This window comes from Pseudochaenichthys georgianus, chromosome 10 (assembly GCF_902827115.2).
Source record: "Pseudochaenichthys georgianus chromosome 10, fPseGeo1.2, whole genome shotgun sequence".
In the NCBI taxonomy this organism is placed as follows: Eukaryota; Metazoa; Chordata; class Actinopteri; order Perciformes; family Channichthyidae; genus Pseudochaenichthys; species Pseudochaenichthys georgianus.
Genome location: NC_047512.1, coordinates 28,646,042 through 28,663,503, shown reverse-complemented (window position 1 = coordinate 28,663,503; position 17,462 = coordinate 28,646,042). Strand labels below are relative to the sequence as shown.

Sequence of the window (17,462 nt, the reverse complement as noted above, 5' to 3'; positions counted from 1 at the left end):
AAATGTCAAGGAATCCAAACTAGTATTATTAGAATCACTGTTTTGTAAGCTACAAATATAACTAGCTAAATATGGGTCAAGCTAGCAACCAGGCAGGTTCACAGGGGGTGGAAGCAAGACTGGTGGTCCTGGGACGGTTGTAACGGGACGGTTGTAACATGGCACATTTACAATGATGGCTCATTTGCTTGAATGATCAATTGTTCATTCAAGCATACAGTTGTATTGTTGGTTGGTGTGCATTGTCCCTGTACAAATAGACAGAATAAAATAAAAAAATAAAGTGTGTGCGTGTGTTTACAGTATGCCAAATGTCAGAAAGAGGAAGACAGACAGGGGAGTGCCACTTGCTCTGCTGCAGAGGTCCTCACATGAAGTTGAGAAGGGCAAATCATTCAGGGAAGTGGCAAAGTCCCTGGATATATGCCATGTCACCCTGTACCGGTTCCATAACAAGAGGCTGAGGTTGGAGAGTCAGGGATCACAAACACCCCCAAGAGTAGGCTACGAGACACCAAAGAAGGTGTTCTCAACAGAGCAGGAGATGCTTTTGAGAGACTACCTGATGGAGGCAGCTGATTTATATTATGGTCTCAGCTCAAAGGAGGTAGGTCTACATAATTAAGGTAGAAGCACCTCTCAGAGAACAGTTTAATCGTTCACAGAGGATGATGCTGTGTGTGTTATCTGTTATCCTGTTCATTGCTCATTGTTTGTTGGAGGATGTGTGAAACCCCATTCAAATCTTGGTGCCTTAGAATTTGACAGCTTTCCCTATTTGTTGTCATGTAGTGTTAAAAAGGTAACCGTTATTAACATGTTACAACCGTGCCTGACATGTGTTACAACTGTCCCTGTACACGAGGACAGTTGTAACAGTTGAGTTTTTGTTTTTTAAAATACATTTTCCAACCTGTACTTATTTCATAAAAACATCTTAAATACATTGTTTCAGTAGCTGACATATTGATAATGTATAATATAGCAAAATGGCTATCCTATTGTAAATGTTTTTTTTACTTATTTGGGACAAACCCAAAAAGTGTTGCAACTGTCCCTGGTCTCCCCTACTTCTTCCATGACTGCATGCGAGCAGATGCTGCTCCAGAGCCGATCCCTGCTGAAAGGAAGTCAAAGGCTGCATACCCTCGGACCACAAGCAACAGCCTTATTCCTCAAAGACCTGTCTATGCGCTACGTAAGTGTACATTTAAAAACTCCACGATCACCGGACATATCGATGATGATGCTCCAAGCATTCTGTAAAAATATGTCTCCCTTTTCTGAACCCAAGCCCCCCAACCCAATCTACCTGTGGACAGGAGCAAGAAGCCCTCCCAGATCGACGTTGCAAAATCAAGTATGTACTGATTACTGTGTAAAAGTTAAACAGCAACATGTGGTCATCGTGTGACAATACTACACTTTTCTGTTTTGCACTATCACTCATGTCCACTAGAGGGCAGTGCTGTCAAGGCTACCGGCTCATTCACAGGCAGGATCCCAAAACCCAGAATCCCCAGAGCTACAGATGTGTTCAACAGGTAGTTTTCAGATTCATTCATTTCAATCATCAGGATACAAAGTATAATTGAACTAATAGTGAATGACTTTAAACAGCCTAATCCAAATTTGGGCTTTATTCGGATTGATGTCAGTTGCCTTGTTTTATAGGTGTTACGTGGTAATGGCGCACATATTTGTATACATGTCTAATAATCTTTTTAATACATTGATCTTGTGTTGCTAAACATAATTGACATATACGTGTAAAAAACGGCTACATCAAACTATCCACAGGGGCATACATGAGGGGTCCCTTGAATAAATTGTATTGTAAGGTGTCTGCCAAACAACTAAAAGTGTATGCTCTGGGTAATGAGCTATTGTGGTTTTCTCATTGATGTTCCATTTAACCTCTCCCCCCCAGAATAAGTAAACACTATCAAGTTCCTTCAGCGCCCACACAGCCTGCTCCGGTTAAATCAATTCAAGAACCAACACAGGTGAGAATCAAAGTGGAATCACACATGAGTGTCCAAGCTTTAGAACACCACAGTACTTTGGGAACTCGACCAGCAGATGGCGCTGTTGTAAAAAGGAACACAACGGTGCAACCCTTATGTCTGCTGAACTCTACAGACTTGCATTTAATTCAAAAGCTTGGGTACATGGAAATATCTGTTACATTTGTGCTTCAACAACAATAATGTCCAACACATGTTTGTCACTGCAAAAAGAGAAAGAAGAGGAAATGATGTATAAAGCCGACTGTCTTTGTATAGTGCATTGAGGGTTTGGATCCCAGTTGGTATGGAGGGAAGGTGACCAGACGTGAAGCTGAAGCTGCTCTCAGAGAGATGAACAAGGTCAGGGGCTGCCTCTCACATATCTCATCCTCCTCTTTCTTGAAAACACACACACACACAAAATCATGTTATACTGACTGAAAGTATACGCCGAGTGCATTTGTCCACATTTGTGTTATTAGGACGGAGCGTTTGTGGTGAGGGACAGCTCACAGGGCGCACTTGAGCAGCCTTACACCCTGATGCTGCTGAAACAAGGCAAGGTTTACAACATTATGATCCGTAACCAAGGCAACTCCTACTCCCTGGGCACCGGCCTCAAAACCACCAAGGTAAACTGAGAGTGATGTTGTTAGAATGAGAGGGAAAATGCCAGTCCGAAAAGTGTCCCCATCTTGTGGCACGCCTCGGGGTGTGTTTGATGCTGACTCGTGCTGCGTCATCAGGTCCCTGTCATCTTTTCTTGTGTGCCGCTGTGCTGTAGAGTTTCCCCGGGGTGAAGGAGATGATTACCCATCACACACACACCCCTCTGCTGCTCATTGATGCCACAGACCGGAGTTCTGAAGCACAGAACCAGTGCCGTCTGCTGCACCCTGCGGGACTCGGACCAGCACCAACCTAATGGGGCTGTTTACCTTGGTTTCTGTATGCTAATGTGTGCACATCAATCAACAACCCAAAACAAATGTCACCATTTTCACAATCACCAAGGTCAATGTTCTGCAATTTCTCTTTTGCATTTTGACGAAGCAGAACGGGGAAAAAGGGAATATTTCAACATGGCTGGTGGTTTGTATATTTCATTAAACCATGTTTTCCCAGACACACGGCATTACCTCTGTTCTTCATGTTTCAAGTAGTCATGCTGGGGGCTGCTGCTTCAGCGCCTCGTGGATTCTCAGAGGAGGCTTCTTGTCAGGGTGGCCAACACACACGATCAGATCACATTGCCTCAGCTGGGTCTGCACTGCAGGAGGAAAACAAATACCTCCTTTTAGAAGAAGAGCCTCGGGTCAACACAGTTCTTAGATGGTCCAAAAGTCAAGTTTCAACATATATAGAAAGTTCTACACCAAGGATGGAAGAACATAAAAAGGGAGATACCGGAGAGATAAAATAGCATACATTGCTCTCTATTTTGTCATCGTATTATTAGTCAGTTCTGGTATTCACTGTACCGACACAAAGATATATTACTCATCAGGAGTGACTAGCAGTAAACTTTAAATTGCAATTCAATTGCTTGACGTATCACATCTTTTCAGCATGCGAATCGTTACCAGGTTTTGATTATGTTTCTCAATCACACTGAACTAAAAGTGTGCATACTAAATGAGGTAGATATCTGAGTGATAAGCAGAATTATTGTACGATTGACAATGAAAATAGAGGAGCACAGCTGGAACAATCAAAGCTATTTCTGGGTGAAACAGCACCGACAAACTAAATGAGCATTTCATCGTTGCTCAAAATCATTCTGTTTTTTAGACTAAGTAGGTTTTCTATTTTAAAACGGGCACCAGCTCCCTAAAGTAACAGGTTATCTTTTGTTTTAGTATGAACTGGTGTATTCATGTCTTGCTTTAAAGCCAGAACAATGTTTTTATTCAAAGAAACACAACCTCTGACACTTGTTTTCAGGCATTAAAAGTATAAAGTAAGAATATATGTCCCTAACACAGTAAGCAGAGAACTTTGACTGCCTTTACTCTTTGCAAAAAAGATAAACTCAAACATCATGCCTATCATCAAATAGCATAATAGACAACCATGTGTGTGGATTTCATCCGTTACTCATATCTACCCATCAGCCGAGAGCGATCTGACATTCACAAGCAAAGCAAGGCAAACGTGAGCAGCAGTTGGAGTACAATATAATCCAATTCTTGCTATCACATTTCAGATCTAGGATAACAGTTACATGAAGCGCTTTGCATATTTGCAGATCGATCATCAAGATCATCGTACTTGCCGTGAGCAAGCCTCAATTATTATTTTATGTAAAAGGAGCAGATTGAGGGAAAACTGTCAGACTTACATGCCAGTTGATCTACGCAGTAAGATAAGGAGTCCAGCCTTTTCAGTATGTTTACCAGATCGATGCAGGCAGTTGAGGGAGCTTGCTCTGGGTTTGTGTCTGCGTTATCCATCTGAAAAACAATTGTATAACAATGAAACAAGATTTGTCAGTATGGTATTAATTTAATGTGTATGGCATTAATACATACCATACACAAGATCTTACACATTTGAAATGTAATTCTTATTGCTGGTGTTACATCGAAACTAAAATATAAGCTATAATGAAAGCAATACAATACAAAAGTAGGTGCCAGGCATGTCTGTCTATGTCTATTAAAAAAAACACAGGAGAACTTATTTTCTTTTTCTTTTTTTATTGTTCAACTCAGGAGAAACAGAACACTCCATCACCACCAAAACACGCGAATTGTGCAGGCCATGCAACAATAAAAACACTGAAAGAGCTCAGTATGAGCATTAGTGCATATGAAATCCTGTTTTAAAGACAAAAAGGCAGAACCATCGGTCCACATACACATTCTCCATAGCAACGTATAAAAACGACTTTTACAAGCATTCCACTTAGTCTCAGTGTAATCTTGTCAACTAAAATCTCTGATATAAACATCTGAGTAGGTGCTATGGTGTTGGGCTCAGGTCAAATGCTACTTTCTGACTCGGGCTCTTGTCGGTCTCCACAGATAATAGCTCTGCATTTATTATATGCTTCTTCCAGTTTCTGCATAGAAGTCGCCAGCTCGGGACTGGTCCGCAGTGCCACCATGTCATAACCCATCCAGGTCAACTGCACTGCAGGTGCACAGAAAAAGTACATGTATGTTAGCTAACACAGCTCCACAACAAACGATCAATTACTGTGTCTGTAAGCGGACAAAGTAACTTACCGGATATATCTTCCACGGCTTCTATAACTCTCTCCAAATCCTTGTTCACCTGCAAGGCGTCGTTGATGCTTTCTTGTGGAAGCTCAGGCAGCGCAGATGAATCGGCCATCTAAATAATAAACCGGCATACGAACTGTATCAGCTGTCGGTTTGTTAAACAGTAACAATACACTACCTTCGCAAATAAAACGGATTTTAGCTAACGCCAGCAAGCTGTTGCTGACGCTAGCTTGTCCCGGCTGAAAAGCCTAATTTTAGTTAATGTTAGCTAATGTTTGCTAATCGTAGCTAATGTTTGTTTATGGTAGCTAATAGAGCTAGCTATCTCACTAACCACAGTTAGTAAGGTCAAGTTAGCATCGTAGGTTCTTAAGTAAGTTAGGTTTGACATATTTCCAACTGTCAACAGCAACACAAACACTTTCAAATATCAGCTTAAGTTTTATTCTATCAGTGTATGGGTTGAAGATGTACTAACTAGTTTATAAATGCAAACACTTACGATTGAGTGCTGTTCTTCGGCAAGTTGGTTTGAACTCAAAACAAAGGTCTCGCGCTAACCCAAAAAAACCGACGCAGTGCGACTTTTCATTTGAAAACATGATGATGTTATCCGGAATCGTAGGATATATAATATATATATAGTTGTATATATATATGTTTTATATATGTTTATTGCTAATGTTAAGGTTCCCTTTTCATATAATTATTTGATATACTTTTTTACATGTTTGCATTTGTAGACTAAACTGTGTAAGAATGGATATGACCTGCTTAATGTCTGCTTGCTCCCAATTTAATAGGGAGACGAGAAGAAATAAAAAACGCAACAGCATGATATAATGATAACATGCCATTTAACACCAACACTGTGGCCAATTATAAAAAGTGATCATTTAATTTGTGAAATTCTAGATTACGAAAGGATATGGGCAATGTCCCCAATAATTTCGTATTCATTTAAATGATATCAAAATACTATGTATTCAAAATTAAACTATATATCGCTACCGATATTCTAACACTGTTACTAGTTACTAGTAATAGTTGATGCTTTCATGGTCTACTTATCATCCTTTATGATTATAATTCTACATCTTAATCTGGGAGCAAGAGGCTATTGCTTTTATGCTATATCACCATTTTCGGAGTGTGGTCAATCTTTACAGTTAATACAAATACTTTATAATATATAATTAAATACTATCTATATAGAACAAGAACATAGTCACACAATTGTCTTCGGGATGGTAGTTTATCTTCATATTAACTACTCTGTTCAGTGTTTACTCAAGCAATTGTTATGTACTGCTTATTAACATGTAGAATTTAAATAATAGGGCAAACTTTGAAGTCAATTTACATTTTCATCATTATCATCAAAAAGTTACAGAGGAGTGAACTTAATCAATGTTGCAGCAGCAGCTTGAGTGGAAACATATTTAATTGAGGTTAAAAAAAAAACCTGGAGACCAACAAGCTGACAGAATGAAAAAAAAGTGGGAGGAAACAGGATAAAGGTCTCACCTGAGAAAAGAACCAATCACATGAGGCAGGGAAACAGATAAAGCAGGTAAGTCAGGTGAGGAGGGGACAACAGACAAGAAGAGAGTGGAGAAGAGCCTACGACTTCGAAGTGTAGACACCATCATTTGGATCAACTCACATTCAAATACCTGCCAACGTCTAAAGAAGAAAAGGACTTCGGGACTTCTGACAATACCGCTCCACAAAGAACATTGGCACAGAAAGGAGAAAGGCAAAAGGAGATTTAAAGAGGTGAGAATACATTTCATATGTCTTCATTTGAGACCCAGGGCCAGTCTCCACCTCGGTGTGGCCCGCAGTTCCCCAGCCTGGGTCAGGAGCCCCCTGAGCTCAGCATGTACAGTGACTGTTACTACCCCCCTCCCTCACTGCCGAGTCCTCAGCGCACCGCTCCGACTTCCTACGACCTGAGCGACTACACCTCCACCCCAAACCCTTACCTCTGGTTCAACGGCACCGGGATCAACACACCGCCTTACTTGGCTACAACGGGCCCACCTGGTAACCCAGGCCCCCCCTTTGTCCCCCAGCACTACGGCATGCAGAGGCCCTACCTGGGTCCTGCTGGAGCTGGGGGCCCAGGAGGGGAGCTGAGCTGGTTCTCTCTCCCCTCACAAGAAGACCTGATGAAGCTGGTCAGACCTCCCTACTCGTACTCCGCTCTCATCGCCATGGCTATCCACGGAGCACCTGACAGGAGACTGACATTGAGCCAGATTTATCAGTACGTGGCTGACAATTTCCCCTTCTACAATAAAAGTAAAGCTGGATGGCAGAATTCAATCCGACACAACCTGTCACTCAACGACTGCTTCAAAAAAGTACCAAGAGATGAGGATGATCCAGGTAATATTTGCTTTTTGATTTCCTTATGGCTCTATTTTTAAATTTCACCCCAACAAGGGCATATGTACCATCGTGTTTTATTGGTGTGTTGTATAAAGCTTTTTTTTAAATTCAAATTGAACCTCACTAATTCTGCATTCTTACATCACAGGCAAGGGCAACTACTGGACACTCGACCCAAACTGTGAGAAGATGTTCGACAATGGAAACTTCCGCCGCAAAAGGAAGAGGAAGTCTGATTCCCTCTCCGGTGGAGATGGCTCAGGGGCTCCGGAGTCAGGAGACAGCGAAAGGGGAAGCCCCAAACACTCATCTGCCCTCAACATGTCTCCCACGGCAGACCGGATCCCCTCCCCTTCATCGTCGGGCCCCGCTCCTTGCCTCAGCAGCTTCTTATCCGAGATGTCTGGAGTGACAGTAGCTAATGAGGTGGGGGGTGATGGGTTAAGTCGGCCACTGCAGATCAACCTAGATGGGCCTCATAGACCTGGAACCTTTAGCAACTATTCACCCAACTCAGGCGGACAAGAGTGGGGACCCCAAGTATCAGCTTCCACTGTGCTCTCCTCTTCACCCACCCACTCTTCCCTAGGCTACACCAGCCCCATCCTCAGCCAGTACAGTGCGTCCAGTGGGCATTTCTACCCAACACTTGGCTCGACAGGAATCATCTATCATCGTGAGGGCACAGAAGTTTAATAAGACATTAAAGGGGGGTTGGGGGGAGAGAATGTTTGGTTTCTGGTAAAGACTTTCCACAGGAAGTGTTACCTGTCTGGTCACTTCAGTTTGTGCGGTTGTGAAAAACACAGAGTTTGCGCTGACTGAGGCAGTTGAAGATCACTATAGCGTGTGACATCAGAGTAAAAAGGCTTTGATTCCCACAGAAACAGCTGAGTCAGTAGCAATGGACTAGAAGTGTCCCTCCCTTAAAACCGCAGTCAGCCTCTCTATCAGATCCTCAGTCAGCTTTTATTCGAAGTAAAGCAGGTCTCTATCAGATCTGACTCATTACTAACAGATCCTGGATCCTATCTGCTGACATCAGGCCATTCCACACTGCTATCTGAGATTATTTGATGGTATCACCCATACAGCGCTCAGGCAGCACATTTAGAGTAGTAGTTGAATTACACCATTGTCTACTAAGTCTGTGTAGGAATTAACTAAAGGTAGAATTTCTTTCATGTTTTTTTCGTAGGCCTAGTAGTAAAGCTTAACATCTGATGAAGTTAGAGTCCTGGAGTCTGAACATGTAATTTTATCTTGTAAATATGTCAATGTGTTATGTAATGTTATGCATTTTTATTGTTGGTTTGTTGGTTATTGTAAACAAAATATCATTCCTAATGTATGGTATGCTATCTATGTTGTGTTTTTGATATAAATAAAAGGAATACACTCTACACTTTATTTCTCATTTTATGTTCATGAAGGATGATATTTTATTCAAATGAAAGAGCCATAAGATTTCTCTCAAACATCCAACCCATTCAAAAAGAAAGTTAGGACAGAAAGTGAGCGTTCACTGACAGAAAACTGTCAAAAAAAGCGATGACCAGTAGAGTGGAACCTGCATGTCGGTGAAACCCGATCTTTGTGTGATGGATTGTTAACTGATTCTACTAAACGGTGAAAATCCACATTCCCATGCTGTCCCTCTTTGCACAGATACTGCTGACTGGATGCAAGCAGCTCTATCTGTGGAGAGGGACCAACTGTAAAACGCTGTAAAGATGCTGAGGCGTGAATTAACGGCTAAATAAACACTGTCACTCAACATAACAATTGCAGTATGTGTATTACAACTACGATCATCACATATAGTTGAGAGTCTTATGAAAGTAAATCAAGAACCTCTTGTGTGTATCAAGTCAAAGTTAGGAGATGTATTCACAAAGAAAGAGGTTAGTGCTGTACAAAGACATTCAGGTTAGTTTCTCCAGTGACTCATATTCATGCAAAGGTACTCAAAATATACATACAGCAATGTGTGGTATACATAACACATGTAGTAATATAAAGAATAATGTATTTATCACGGGAGAGTAGTGTGACAGTTTGGAAGGAATACAAAGAGAAAATAAAGTAAAATAGAATACAGTCTTAAACATCAGAAGTCAAAGTAAAACTCTGCAATTTCAGGACAAAATAAAATAGAATACAAATATTTATATTAACATAAGAAGTTAAGCAAAGCAGTGCAAATGTGCTTAAATATTCCACACCAAGTAATGTGTACAATTGTGTAAATTGCAACATATAGTGGTGTATAAGTATTAATACATACATTAATGATGAAAAACAGATTATTGCTCTTAATGTAGAGTACAAAACAGTAATAATAAACGTACAATTGCTAATATGTTAATATCTGTTATATGTCTGATACAACAAACTGTAATTTAAACACTAATATAATAGGATATTATTACATTGTACATTTCAAACACATTATACTCTATGAGTCTGTGGTTCCCTCTGCAAAATGTTACATAATCATTAAATACAATATTATTAATGTTATAGTTGATCAACTGTAACAAATAGAATCATTTTACCAGTTTTATTCCTGTTCTCTAGTTGTCCTGCACCCTTGTTATTAAAATAAATATAAACCCTTTGATCGGTGTCAGCCTTAGGCCTTTATTTACCCCGAAACACAGGCAGCATGACAGTCATTTATACTAAACACAGAAAGAAAGACACCCACACTTCTAACCGAGAACCAGTGGAATTTAACATCCTGGCGCAATTGGCAAAGTGTGTAAGTGGTTGGAGGTTAGACGGTCAACCTGTCAACATTTGCATAACTGATTTTAAAGGGCTGAGGTTCCATTTGGATGGATCATAAAGTTCAGTTTATTAGCTGTGTCTGAAATGTCCTGCCTCACACTAAGCCATAGACGTCATTCGGAGAAACATGGCTGTGCCAAATTCATATGCAAATAGATGATCTCTTCCTGCAGATTGATAGCTTACAGAGGGGATCATGAGCTTTCTGGGTGTAACTAAAAGTGGAGTAAATATTAGTATATCACTGTCCCAACATGCCACACTTGTATCCCAAAATGTCTTAGCACATGGATAGCTGGTGCAGACAATTAGCTTGTTCTTTAGCTTGTTCAGACTCCGGGCTGGCAGTTGAATGATGTGGCATCAAGAACTTTGGTGGCCCTTTTTTTTTAATATGACAAATATCAGGCTTTTGTTTAAGAGACTTCAATAACAACCAATGCAAATTTGTAGCCGTTAATCACACCAAGAATGGGGATGACAGGGTCAGAAGGAGAAGGCAGTGTTCCTGATGAAGCTGCCCAGATAAGAAACGGAAAAACCTGAGGGATCTACTTAACGACTTGATGAAACTAAAGTCAACTTGCCTTTATCAAATCTCACAATACTTATGTTGATACATAACATCCTTTGTCTGGTTCTTGCACATTTTTCATTTTGGACAGTAAGCCTCAAACTCAGATTACACACTTGCCTAACTTGGAACAACATTCAGTTATTATACTGTTTTCCTCCTGGCAGTTTCTCTTTCCTTTCTAGTTGAAAAAAAGTCAGCTGCTGGTTTTTCTGCTTTCTTTCCAAATAGGCAAGGCAGTTTTATTTAATAAACATCCTTTATGCAGATGGAATTTGAATGTGAGAGTGAATGTATAGAGAAGTCAGAGCATTACAAATAAAATGAGAAAAACATTTAAAGGTTAAGGCAATATAGTTTGACTTAAAATATAAAAAATAAGATACAAGAGAAAGAAATGATGATCTTAATTAAATTATAACAAGGCCTTTGACTTAAGTAAATATTGCATTGTATAGCAACCTGTATCCAAATCAAAACTATGAAGCATTGGTGCACAAGCCACTAGAAATGGAATTTGTCACAGTTTCTCTAGGTGCAGGGATTCCCAATACAGCATCCATCACATGTTACTGTAGCTATGGACCTTCTTTGCCTCAAGCAGTAGAAGTATTGCTCAACAGAGTTATACGATTAAAATCTGTAAATCCTCATCTACACCTGCTGCCCTGTTTCCTGGCTCGTGTCTTCCACACACCTGTCGAATAACGGAACGCACACCCCCTCACGCTCACTGTTGATGTGTGTGCGTGTGTGTACGTGTCCTTGCAGTGCGAGTTTGTGATGTTTATAATATCAACTCAAGACAAAGAATGATTACACTGTGAGGTTCTTGCGAGAGATGAGAGATTTGTGTGTGTAAGAACTGTCCTGATTATTTTGCAGAAAGAAAGAATCCACACCTCACTGCACAGTGGATAAAGAGTGTTGAAAGTCTGACAGCTCATAAATCTCCTCAACTTCATTCCCTCAAAAGTGAGGAGATTTTTGTATAACTGCTACCTGCAGAAATCTAACTGTCCTGGTACCAAGTCAACCCAAAACACAAACAAGGACACACACACACCTTCTGTATTTACTAAAACAGTCCCGTCCTATCGAGGCTGTTTGGTAAACGGTAGCAGAGAACGTGAAGCCTGGAGACATGTCGTCATGCCCAGTGCCTCAGCTCTGCATTAGCTGCTTGTGTTTAGTATAAACATCCACACACTCCAGACACACGCATACAGGTGATGAAAGAAGCCTTTATCTACTTGCCCTTTATCTTGAAGTCATTAAATAACCTTTCGTTTTTTGTGCCCGTTAAAGGTCAATAGAAAACCAAGAATCCGTACAATTTCCACCACAGCTTGTATCCAACTGCTGATTGGACAAATTGAGAATTGTCCAAGTAAGAGCATTTTTGCTCTTACTTGGACAATTCTCAATTTGTCCTTAAATTCTTTTTGCAAAATTGGATTCCAGAAACATTGCCTGACAATAAAACTCTTAACAAGATTGCCTAAATATGCCATTGCCATCACCAATGTCCCGCAGCCTACTCCCAGTTAAGAAAAAGTAGAAGTCCCAATTTGCCCAAGGGGGATTAACAATCTCCAATAAAAAGCATGCAAATACAGCGGCTCCTTGTTGGAAAAACTAGGTGCTTCCAGGTGTCCAAGACTCCAGAGAATAGAGCAGCGAGTGATCATCCCTTCCTAAACATGGCTTATATACAGGATTTGGGGAAAAGTGCAGTGAGACAGTGTGTATATATGAATCATTGCTATTTCACCCTAAAATATTTTTCATGTCAACATGCAGTAAACATGGCGATATGGACAGGGCTCTGCCGGGGAGGGAGGGAGAAGGGGAGAATGTGTCCTCTATCTACAGGTGATCTAAGAAATTAGAGGCTTTGTGTAATGTTATTCTGTCATTTTTGACTAATAGTACACTGATAATAAAAACATTGGGTTGATAAAGGCATGCTGTGCTGGAAACAGACAGCCACAGTGAAGATTTAAGGTCCATACATTCATTTTTTTCAGGGACACTCTAGTGATGTAGGTCAACCACTTAAATACAGACTAAAATAATTCAACAGATTAAAAAGATAAATCATGAAGGAACATGCTTGGGAATGTTACAGTAAGGGAAAGTCTTCCTTCTGGTTATATTTTAAGTAACTGCCTCTGATAGCTCCCCGGAAAAAAACGGCAAAGCTGATAAAGGCGAAGAAGAAATGTAATATAACAAGCGTCATTATTATTGCTTTTGTATCTAATGTTCCTTCTGGATGGAACAAGGAATAAACCCACTTTCTGAACATGACACCCATCTGAATCCATTTGGGTCGTGTACATGCCAGCTGAATCCCTCAGACTTTACGAGGCTGGGTTTTAGTATGCAAGGAGGGGACTGCTTCTGTTCAGTAAGCATTTATTTCCATTAGCCAGCTTTGAAACCTTACCAGAAAGCATGAATGCTATCCAAACAGAAGGCAAAGTGCTTACCAGAAAGCCAAACCAAAGAAAGGAAGGAGAATAAACTGGCTTGGTTTCCAGTTTGCAAATGTGTTCATTAACCTTTAGACACCAGTAATCTCGCCCCAGGCAGATGTCAGCGTAATAATGGCCATGCTTATTATAAAAGTATTCAATTTGGAATATAGACATGAACTAAAGCTGTATTTCTTGAACATTTAACTACTGTACATTGATGCACGGTAACTATGTTGCCAATAGTAACCAGTGGAGGAAAGTAACTAAGTACATGTATTCAAGTACTGTACTTAAGTACAATTTTGTGAGATTTGTACTTTACTTGAGTATTTCAATGTTTTGCTACTTTGTACTTTTACTCCACTACAATTCAGAAGTAAATCATGTACTTTTACTTCTCTACATTTATTTAAAACCTTCAGTTACTTTGCAGATTTTGATTAATGATGTGAAATATAATCAACACTTAAATCAACCTTTAGTTACACCTGGAGTCAATTCACAAGCTTCCCTGCAGTATACAAATGAATTATAACTAACTTTGATAAACACTTTCATGCATCAATAATTATAATCAAAACATATAATATTATTCTGAAATGGTCCAATCTGCATAATGAGTCCATTTAGTTTTGGTATTTTACGTATATTTTGATGCTAATACTTTTGTACTTTTACTTGAGTACCCTTTTGAAGGCACCATTTTTACTTGTAACAGAGTATTCCTACACTAAGGTTGTTCTACTTTCACTTTAGTTCAAGATCTGAGTACTTCTTCCACCTCTGCTGCTAACTATTCCAGTTGTATATATTTGCATGCTGAACCATTATTGACTGGGGAAGCAGGATTGGGACAGGTAATCAAAAAATCGAACGCCTGACCAAAGTGTGCCGGCTCAATAGATCTCAAGAAGAGATTGACACCATTAAGCAACAAGTGTAGGAGGACAGGCTGCCATTAAGATGTAAATGCGTGGGGAAGCTCTTAGCAGCATAGCCATCCATACAAACTCTGGGGAAGCTCCCAGAAGCCTTTATACTTGTGTACATGGAGTGGTGGAAGAAGTATTGAGATTCTTTAAAATTACTTATACTAAACTGTAAATCCTCTCCATTAAAAAAGTTAAAGTACTGCATTGACAATGGTACTAAGTGTGATGGTAAAAAATGTACTTAAAGTACTTTACTTTACTTTATTAAAATATAAATTGAAATATTTGAGAGAAAAACCACCACTTGTGAGGAGCTGGAATTGTGAATGTTTTTTTTTGCAAAAAAATACTTGCTAAATTGATGCCAATTTCCTGTCTTTCGCAATTTTTTTAAATGACTTTAGGTTAATCTATATCAAAAACATCATAATTTAAAATTGCTTCATTGTATTTGTGTGTTGTGTTTATGAAATCTGAATCTATAATGTAACTAGTAAATAAAGCTTCAAAGTAAACGTAGTAAATTAAAAAGTAAAATATGTCCCTTGGAGTAGTATACAGTGGCACAGAAAAAGTCCAAGTACCTGAAATGTGTACTTAAATACAGAAAATGAGTATTTATATACTAAGTCAGTGGTTCCCACAGTGGGGGTCGCGAGATGATTACAAATAAAAAATAGAAAACAGAAAAATTATATTACTTTTTTTTTTTTTATTATTATTAATAATAACGTGTGCATAGACATTTTTCAGGGGCAGACTGGCCACCCCCCCCCGTTGACAAATCACTAGCCCCCCCCCCCCCCCCCGTTGACAGGGGGTCACCAGTCTCTGGCACTACTATTTTGGGGGTCGCGGGCTGAAAAGTTTGGGAACGCCTGTACTAAGTTATTTTCCACCTACTGTGTAAGCCTATAAGTTCCAATTACATTTTTTAAGGAATGTCAAAACAACAGAATAACCGTCACAAAACCTGTCTTACATATTCAGATTTAAGAAGCCAGAACATGTGAGTATGTGTCGGAGACAATAAAGCTCAGACAGAGGGCGTCACTAACGATCATACAGCTTTCAGTCTGAAGACATTCTATTATAGAGTGGAGGTCACCTCAGCTGGATCAGATGCAACACCTCCTGTGTGAGCAACAGCAAACGTCCGGATGAAACAGTCCCTCATAACAAACCCTCATAAGCTGTGTGTTGTGACACACTGCTGTGACTCTGACGACAAAAACAAGGTTCCTGACTCCACTGGTTAGATCCCTACTGATAGGGGATTCTCACAACTATTTAGTGTCTTTAAATAAAAAACAACGCTAATAAACCGGATCTAAATCTTGTCAGATGAGTAGTTTTCCATATAACTCCAGATGTTATGTTACGTTGTTGTAACTGATTATGTACATTGTTTCATGAGCGTGTTGGTTTTACTTATTGTGAACGAAATATGATTTTTACATTTTCCAAAAATGAGTTAGTCTAAGAAAGAATTTCTAAGAGAACGAACATTTATTGAAATGGTGAAGAGGATGATAACGTAAATATTCCTTTTCGATTCCTTTGAAATGTTGTGAAATAGTTTACAAATAATGAAATGAACATGTATTATTGTTTCTAAAATAAAAGATTATGATTTAAAAAAATATAAAACGGAGGTATAAACTCTAGTGTGTTAATGAATTTTCGATTTTTTGGAAAACTATGATATGCATATATTTGATATTCTTTCTCATTAGTGTATACATTTTAATGAGATTTTTACAAAATAATGTGTGTAAAAAAGCTAATAAGCAAAGGTGTCAGCTTACACATTTTCACTCAATATATATTTGCTTTGGTTTGTCACTATTTTTAAAAGAAATGACTAATTACTGTTGTATATTTAATATGTTATATGTGTATATGAGTTCCAAAGTTTTAGTTAAAGAAATTAATGAAATGAACAAAACCAAAACGCTTAAAGAGGAACTGGCCTTTGACCTCAACTGACACAACAAAGTCATTTATCGGATTTGCTTTTAACCTATGAGCCCTCTAGAACCCTCAGATCTTCTGGTGTGAAAACAAAGATCCACGGTGAGCCGTCTCTTTATTATTACGGCCCACGACTGTGGAACAGCCTGAGGGCAGCAGAGAGCGTATTTTTTTAAGAGCAAACTCAAGACCCACCTTTTAAAGTTAGTTTTTAACTGAATTGTATTTTATTCTTCTCATTTTGATTCTGTATGTATTTATGTATGTACATAGAGTATGTATGCATATATACAGATACATGTATATATTTTAGTTTTTAAATCGAAAAGCTATGTGTTACATTTATTATTATTCCGGGAAGAGGAGGATATTATTGTTTCTATTTGTGAATTGTCTATGGTTTTCGTGAAGCACTTTGTGTTACCACTGTGTATGAAAGGTGCTATATAAATAAAGCTTGATTTGATTTATAATGTTACTATTAAATGCAGAACTGGTTGCCAGTATACATGTTATACACCTGCAGTGGTTTGTTTTAACTCAGTTAAGGATGTAGATGTTACCAAACAGTAGCAGACAGTGAGGATATAGCACATCCAAACTACTTATCTTTCCAAGGGTGTGGAGCAACCTGACCGAGTGTGACAAGCAGTAACAGGAATCCTATACGAGTCTGTTTATTGGTGTATACACATGCAGTGGTGTGTGTATGTTTGTGTGGTTGTGCTTAAATTCTATAGGTCTATAGACCTCAACCCTCAGTTGCTTTTTGTCATACTTTGCAGACCTCTGGGGGTTAGGGTGACGATCGATGGCAAATTAATTGCCTGTTTTGAGAGTTGTGAGCATCAGAGAAGATCCACTGGAAGACTGGACCCCTTATATGGTGACCATTCATCAAAAGGCGGAACACAGAACAAATGCAAGCGTGGTTCATATTGTATTTGTGATTTACTGTGCGTGATGAAGAATATATGATCCATACAGCGCCATTTCTGAGATGTTATGTGCTTTTATTCTGTGTATTGGTACAGTGCCTCACAGCAGGATCAAATAATGAATTGCAACTT

General features: G+C 39.2%; 3 protein-coding genes across 4 annotated transcripts; 2 read left to right on the top strand and 1 right to left on the bottom strand.

Annotated features, from left to right (window-relative positions):
- Positions 1-522: 522 nt before the first annotated feature.
- lcp2b (lymphocyte cytosolic protein 2b) lies at positions 523-3,090 on the top strand. Of its 2 annotated transcripts, none has more exons than XM_034093426.2 (8): positions 523-607; positions 1,044-1,198; positions 1,295-1,360; positions 1,496-1,544; positions 1,931-2,006; positions 2,286-2,369; positions 2,492-2,641; positions 2,794-3,090. In XM_034093426.2, exons 1-8 carry the CDS (start codon positions 588-590, stop codon positions 2,932-2,934), a joined length of 741 nt encoding a protein of 246 aa, XP_033949317.1. In that variant the 5' UTR covers positions 523-587; the 3' UTR covers positions 2,935-3,090. The 2 variants fall into 2 exon arrangements, with proteins under 2 accessions (XP_033949317.1, XP_033949316.1); XM_034093425.2 differs by having other exon boundaries at positions 1,460-1,544.
- A 1,615-nt stretch (positions 3,091-4,705) lies between these two features.
- On the bottom strand, positions 4,706-5,833 carry syce3 (synaptonemal complex central element protein 3). Its single transcript, XM_034093427.2, has 3 exons — positions 5,742-5,833; positions 5,240-5,348; positions 4,706-5,144 (listed from the first exon to the last, which is right to left on the bottom strand). Exons 2-3 carry the CDS (start codon positions 5,346-5,348, stop codon positions 4,993-4,995), a joined length of 261 nt encoding a protein of 86 aa, XP_033949318.1. The 5' UTR covers positions 5,742-5,833; the 3' UTR covers positions 4,706-4,992.
- Positions 5,834-7,035: 1,202 nt separating this feature from the next.
- On the top strand, positions 7,036-8,332 carry foxi3b (forkhead box I3b). The gene is made up of 2 exons (XM_034092122.1): positions 7,036-7,633; positions 7,785-8,332. Exons 1-2 carry the CDS (start codon positions 7,036-7,038, stop codon positions 8,330-8,332), a joined length of 1,146 nt encoding a protein of 381 aa, XP_033948013.1.
- Positions 8,333-17,462: the final 9,130 nt, after the last annotated feature.

Bases quoted from the DNA above. Each gene is read 5' to 3' on its own strand.
- lcp2b (XM_034093425.2), top strand. From the start codon at position 588: ATGGTCTCAGCTCAAAGGAG. The intron at 1,199-1,294 runs GTAAGTGTACAT...TCTGAACCCAAG, and splicing joins AAGACCTGTCTATGCGCTAC to CCCCCCAACCCAATCTACCT. The intron at 1,545-1,930 runs GTAGTTTTCAGA...TCTCCCCCCCAG, and splicing joins GCTACAGATGTGTTCAACAG to AATAAGTAAACACTATCAAG.
- syce3 (XM_034093427.2), bottom strand. From the start codon at position 5,348: ATGGCCGATTCATCTGCGCTGCCTGAGCTTCCACAAGAAAGCATCAAC. The intron at 5,145-5,239 runs GTAAGTTACTTT...GTGCACCTGCAG, and splicing joins AGCCGTGGAAGATATATCCG to TGCAGTTGACCTGGATGGGT.
- foxi3b (XM_034092122.1), top strand. From the start codon at position 7,036: ATGTCTTCATTTGAGACCCAGGGCCAGTCTCCACCTCGGTGTGGCCCG. The intron at 7,634-7,784 runs GTAATATTTGCT...CTTACATCACAG, and splicing joins AAGAGATGAGGATGATCCAG to GCAAGGGCAACTACTGGACA.